The sequence below is a fragment of the Ixodes scapularis genome, unplaced genomic scaffold, assembly GCF_016920785.2.
Source record: "Ixodes scapularis isolate PalLabHiFi unplaced genomic scaffold, ASM1692078v2 PGA_scaffold2__306_contigs__length_199485367, whole genome shotgun sequence".
In the NCBI taxonomy this organism is placed as follows: Eukaryota; Metazoa; Arthropoda; class Arachnida; order Ixodida; family Ixodidae; genus Ixodes; species Ixodes scapularis.
Genome location: NW_024609857.1, coordinates 60,862,020 through 60,868,019, shown reverse-complemented (window position 1 = coordinate 60,868,019; position 6,000 = coordinate 60,862,020). Strand labels below are relative to the sequence as shown.

The 6,000-nt window shown below is 44.3% G+C and overlaps 1 protein-coding gene across 2 annotated transcripts in view; it reads right to left on the bottom strand.

Moving 5' to 3' along the window:
- Positions 1–890: 890 nt before the first annotated feature.
- Positions 891–6,000, bottom strand: part of LOC8039750 — a 54,686-nt gene continuing 49,576 nt past the window's right edge. For both annotated transcript variants that reach the window (XM_040222163.3, XM_040222164.2), the window contains 2 exons: positions 2,894–3,017; positions 891–1,268 (listed from right to left, as the gene is read on the bottom strand). In XM_040222163.3, the coding sequence (XP_040078097.1) occupies positions 1,154–1,268; positions 2,894–3,017 (239 nt within the window). In that variant the 3' untranslated portion in view covers positions 891–1,153. The remainder of the gene's footprint in view (positions 1,269–2,893; positions 3,018–6,000) is intronic.

The following is a 6,000-nucleotide window of genomic DNA, read 5'->3' as shown; positions in this document are numbered from 1 at the left end:
TTGTATTCTTTCATGACTAAGTTAAGGTTATCACCTTCATGCAGTGCCATCAGTCTCTCTGAACTGGCGTGGTTTCATTGCGCGCATTTGTTGAGCCAGTTGGTTCGCACTTGTTAATGCGGAGAGCCACATTTTTTTTTTTTTATAAAACATGAGGTAAAGGAGTGGACAAGGATGCAGCCAGCACTGTCATCTGGTGCATGGGCCCTACATAGTTTTCTTTCTAGATATTTTTTTCCCATATGCCCCCCTTTTCTGAACAAGGGTGAGACATGCCCCTCGTTCTAAGAAAAGAGGGGATGTTGCAATGTTTGGTCACATTTTTAATTGAGATGAAGGCCATGCATGATGTTAATTTAACTTTTTTTAGGACTAGTCACGCACACACCAACATAGTGGCTCTTGACAGAACATTTAAACATTTCTGCGCTGGACTCGATCGCATCAGTTCCGCGCAATATCCAGGTTGCGTAACATTGAACAATAACCTCATGGCTCGCCATCGCACCGCAGATACTGCTCTCTCGTTTGGTTGCTGTATTGACTTGCGATTTCACCAGTTCACGTCACCGCGAGGTGACTTCACAACAGAACAGCACCAGACTACAAAGACTGGTCCTCGTCTTAGGCCCTATCTTAACAAAATAAAAAGTTCTAACCAGCCATTCCAAAGCAGTTTAACTTCGAGTCTGAAGCAACCCCCAGACACTACAGGACCTTAAAGGGTGTAGATGGATATATCGCCACAAAAAAACCAAGTAGAAAACCAATTCAGTTTCCCTTTAAATGTCCCTTTTGCCCCCAATGTGGATTACATCCTCCTCTACTTTGCATCAAAGTTCCTTCCCCCTCTTTTTAAACAACACAAAGGAAAAGGGGAGACAATTTGATAAAGGGGGGTCAAGTACACATGCTTTATTTCGAACAAAACTCCTGAATTTGGAAACTGAGGGCCAAGGGCCTTACTGTTCCCCAATTTTTCCTTGAACAAAAAGGTTGACCGTTACCCCTTCTATTCTGCGAGATTATGTTTGTAACAACATGGGAAGGACATGAAAAGGACGAGGAGAGAGCGAGACAACCTGTTCTCATTCCTTTGGTGTCTTTCCTCTGTGCTACCTACATATATATCCAGCGTGCAGTATCGGTGGAGTCACACCCCAAAGAGCTGCACATTGTGGCTGGTGAAATCCAGCAGCTTCTGTTGCACCTGGGCCTCCGAATTCTCTCCATCCTCGTCGAAGGCCTCCATGTTGTCGCCGTTTGATCTGGTGAGGTGATAATTTTTGCCGCTTGCCTTATGAGACCTCACAAAAGCCCTAATATCTCTGGGAATAACCTTTCCTAAATGGAACTTGAATCACCTTGAGGAGGTCTATGGCTTAACTCTTACCGTGCCAGAAAAGCTGGTGGTAACCAAACATCTTGAAATCATGAACTTGGGTGAAATGTGACAGGAATGTGGATGACAGTTTCTGATGCAGCAGAAACATTTTGATTTAAAGGACAGCAGTGCAACACACAACTCTGCCTTTGATGCCACGCGACCTCTATGCATAACATATTTCGACTATGTTGGGGATTGTTTTCATGTTGTCTGCACTCCTGTCACCTGCCCTTTTTTCCTGAAGTTTTCGGTTTCAACATGTTTGGTTGCTACCAATTCAAGTACATTCTTGTCCTTATAGGAAGCCAAAGCCTGGGTGGGCTATCTCTTGAGTACGTAAAAATGCAGATCTCGGGATTTTCATTGATTCACTATCCTGACTTATATAAAGTAGCTACAAGAAAGAAAAAAAGCTTAGAGTCCTTGCAAATAATAAAGAATGTGGAAATAAAATTTAAACAAAGTGATTAAAAAAAAAGTTTTTTTTACAGATCACTGATGCTTTGTTTTACCCAACGATGGATGACGGCCAAAGCTACAGGCAGCTAAGCTGTGTCCTAAATCACTTTAAGACCTTGTATTGCACTGATGTGATGCAATGCACTGATGCATTGCTGCACATCCGGTCGTTAGCTGTCCCAAGAGGCTTAAAAACTGGTCTTGTCTCAGCCCGTGGGAGTCAAATGCAAGTATGTTAACAGGCCTTTAGCACCTCGAGACATCTGGACTAATACACATGTCGGAGCAATACACAATGTGATTGGCAACTAGCTCGTGATTGGATCTGGCAGCCTTTAGCTTCGGTTGTAGGTCATCATAGGGTGAGATGAAGGATAATGTTATGCACAATGCTGGCAATGAACAACTTCTATACTTAGTTTCAGCATAACTTTGCAAACGGTGGAGAATTGGAGCGAGGCACGTGACAACATACCGTAGGAGTTCCCTTCTTTTGCGGAGAGCTGTCATGTGCATTTCCTAGTCGCTGCAACTGGCTCAAGGTTGGCTGTAGCTTTCATCCTTTGCCAAGTTATTTACATATATACAGTGTAGTGCTGCAGTCTTGCACTAAAGTGGATTTTGAGATTATCTTTTTATGGCACAGACTATGTGCCCTAAGCATCCTAGAAAACCAAAAATAACAATAATGAGTGGCCCTTTTCTCTTTTAAAAAGGCAAACGAACATTACAACACACCCCTTCGTCTTAAGCATCCTAGGAAACCCAAAATAACAATTATGTGAGGCCTATTTCCATTTGAACAACACCAAACATTGGGACGTGCCACCTTTTTCCGAGATCTAAGGCCACAAATGATTGTTACCCTTGGTCTTAAGGAATGCTTGGGCCCGTAGGTTCAGTTTGCACCATACAAAGGCGATCTCAAAATCCACTCTGTGTCCCTTCAAGGTTATTTTTTTCCAGCGCTCAAGAAATTGTTGACTAGGACAATTACCCCTCGAAGTTCAACCTCGCGTCAAACTGAAGAGAAGATTCAGCCCCCACCTTTGGGTCTCTTCTGCCGGAAATGATCCTCCCAGTGGTCTGAGCTCCGTGAAGTCAAGGTCCAAGCTCGGGCTGGAGCCGTGGGGCAGCGCTCCGATGGGTGTGCTCTCCCAAGGCATGTTTCCTGGCGGGAAAGCTTGATGCAGTCGCGCTCGACACAAGCGCTCACAAATGAAGAGCGTGGATGCTCACGGGGAAGAAAGTCCAAAGTGTGTCTGTGTTTCGTGTTGTCGCTGGCCGAGGCTAAAATGAACGTGGATTCTCAAACTGGGTTCGCACAAACCCAGAAGTTCCCCATCGTCGGTTGTCCGAGCTCCCGAATTTCCTCGACTGTCCTTGCCCCTAACGGGTGGTTCACACAACCCCATTTTCTTACGTTACGCTACGAAAGCTTACGCTCAAGTCACCGGGACATCTGCGCTTCACATTAAGCGTGGCTACTAGTTCGAGGAAGTAGCCTGGCACTCGACATTCGAGACAGAAATGTTGCGGTGGCTAACACGTGACGTAAGAAAGCATAAGGAAACGGTGCTGTGTGAACCAGCCTTAAGTAAGAAAAAGTGTTCTTCCGGTTTAGGCACTACTTAAGCATATCTAAGCCATTCTTGGATGTACCGTAAAATCCCGAGAGATGCCCCACCCCCGAAGGATAGCCCACCCCTATTTTTAGCTTGATTCGCTATTGGCCTCGAGATCGACCTAGAGGTGGCGCTACGGTCGCGCTATCATCATCATCAAAGCGGGGATAGGAGAACGGCCGCCCCATAGGCTCTCCACGGTCGCGCGCGAGACGGCGTAGATTCTTGCGTTTATTTTGTCGCATACTATCGGTGGGAAAACAATTCTAGCGGAAAAGGATCCAGTACTGTTCGGTGCTTTAGTGAAGATCGAATCGTGTTGCCAGCGTGCGGCCTAAATTTATATAATCACTTCTGTGGGTGCGTCGTCTGCTCTAGGCAGACGTTGGAAAGCATGGATCACCCCGACTGATGCCTGTCTCCGGCTGAACTGGAATATATATGTTAAATATTTGTTTTTTTTAAAATGGATGTATCGGTTCATCAACGTGGGAATTAAAAAAAAAAAAGAATAAATTCCAACCCAGATAACATAATACTGGTACTGTGGGTTGTGAAATCGCAGCTTCTATACTTTTTTTAACGTCTAGCTTTTGCAGTAATATAAATATTTAGAATGAAAATAAGTTAGCGCTGTATTGGAAATTACCATGCTATTGAGTTCCTCTGCCCTTTCATTGTGCCATAGTGTGAATAAGTTTTTTTGAGTCTGAACAAATCTACTGCGTTGCGATGAGGAGAGAGTGCCTCTTCTAGTCAAAATCTGCAAACTGCACAGTAGGCAGGACAACTGAAACAAGTGAAACAAACTGTTCTAATATATCTGCCGTGACTGTAATAAACGAGTGTAACCGAGCAACGCAGCAATGTTCCTATTATTAAATGCTTTTCTCGGTAGTGTGGGTTCACCCGCTTCAATTTTCTTGCTGAGGGCCGAGGATGTCAAGAGGTAATACTATAAATTTCTGGCTAAATAATCTTGTATTCAAACACGGTAGAGTTGCAACCCAAAACAAACAACGCGCACCACGACACAGACAACATCGGCCGCAGTGATACTCTTTTACTGATGAGGGCTAGCGACCTTCACGAGACTTTCCGATCACCCTCTGCCCTCACCTAACGTATATCGGGACTAGGCAGTTCGTCGATTAACTTTCAAATTATTCAAGTAATGCTTTAATTGCAATTTTTTTTTCTGCCGGTTAATTGGAGTCTTGTGCTGGAGAAAGTCAACAAGGAGTAAAATATGCCCGCTTTAATATTTTTGACGTCTTTACTTCTTTTGTGACACAGGCTTGCACGGTAAACCACTTCAGCGTGCTTGTCATTTCGCCGAGGGGGATTATACTGTTTAAATAATAACTTAAAAAATACTTCATTTTAATAGGCTTCCCGTGTTCATATTTATGTAGGACTCACAACGTGAAGTTTATAATGGGAATGCAATATGCCATTTATGACATAGTAAAACCAGTAGAAAAATGTTTAGTTTCAACGTCTTTCGCGCAATGTGACCGGCGAAAAATCAACATATGGATTTATTGATTGATTAGTCTATTACAGGGGATAGCGATCAGTCGGGTTAATTTTCTAATCAAACCACAGGCCCACTCAACATTCAATGCTTCATGAAAGCCAAGGTTCGTGCGAGATAACAAAATATGCGGGACCAGCGATTGTATAAAAAACAACACGCTAAGATTATGGAAGCTTCCGACTTAATAATAATCGCTTTGCTGAATTTCTACGCATGGCGAACGATACAACACAACCTTTAGTAAGAAGAAACGGAAACAAAAACATAAAACATTTAATAAGGAATGTCAAGCTCAGCCTGAAACGGGCTTGCGTCGTCAAGATCCATGCTTCTGAGCGTGCGCCCGTAGCAGACGACGCACGCCGGTATCCCCGCTTTCGCGCGTTTCCCATTTCGGCCGCGCGGTGGCGACGCGGTTCGATCTCGAGGCGAATATTTTTTTAAACCACCGAACGTTAGCCCACTTCTAGTAATAGTAGTGTTGGGATCAATAATGGCCTCGGCATAAATGCGGCTAGTTTGCTATGACGGGATATAAGCGAACGTTGCTGACTACGCTTCGTTGCCCCTCTCCACCATAGCAGGCCTGAAAGGAACACGACCTAAAAATAGCAATTTTTTAAAACGTTTCTTGAATGTACACCAAAAGTTTGCCCACTCCATATTTCCAGCCGATTTGCTCTTGATGTTAGGAGGGCTATCTCTTGGGATTTTACGGTATATCCATGAGTCAAAGCCTCTCTATGGTCACTGACAGACGGAGAATAGCAGGGCATGTCTTTCGAATGCCTGGCCTCCAGCAAGCGCTCCATGTCTTCCGCCATGCTTTGGCTGTCCGTCGAAGGTAGGAAGCTTGTGATGGAGGTGGGACAACTGAGCCTCCTCCCGGCTGTTCTCAGCCTTGTCATTGACAATAATACAAATGGCTAAGTATCCAAAATGGAAAAATTTGTTCAGGCGATTTGGGCTGCATCGGAACATGAGTTTGC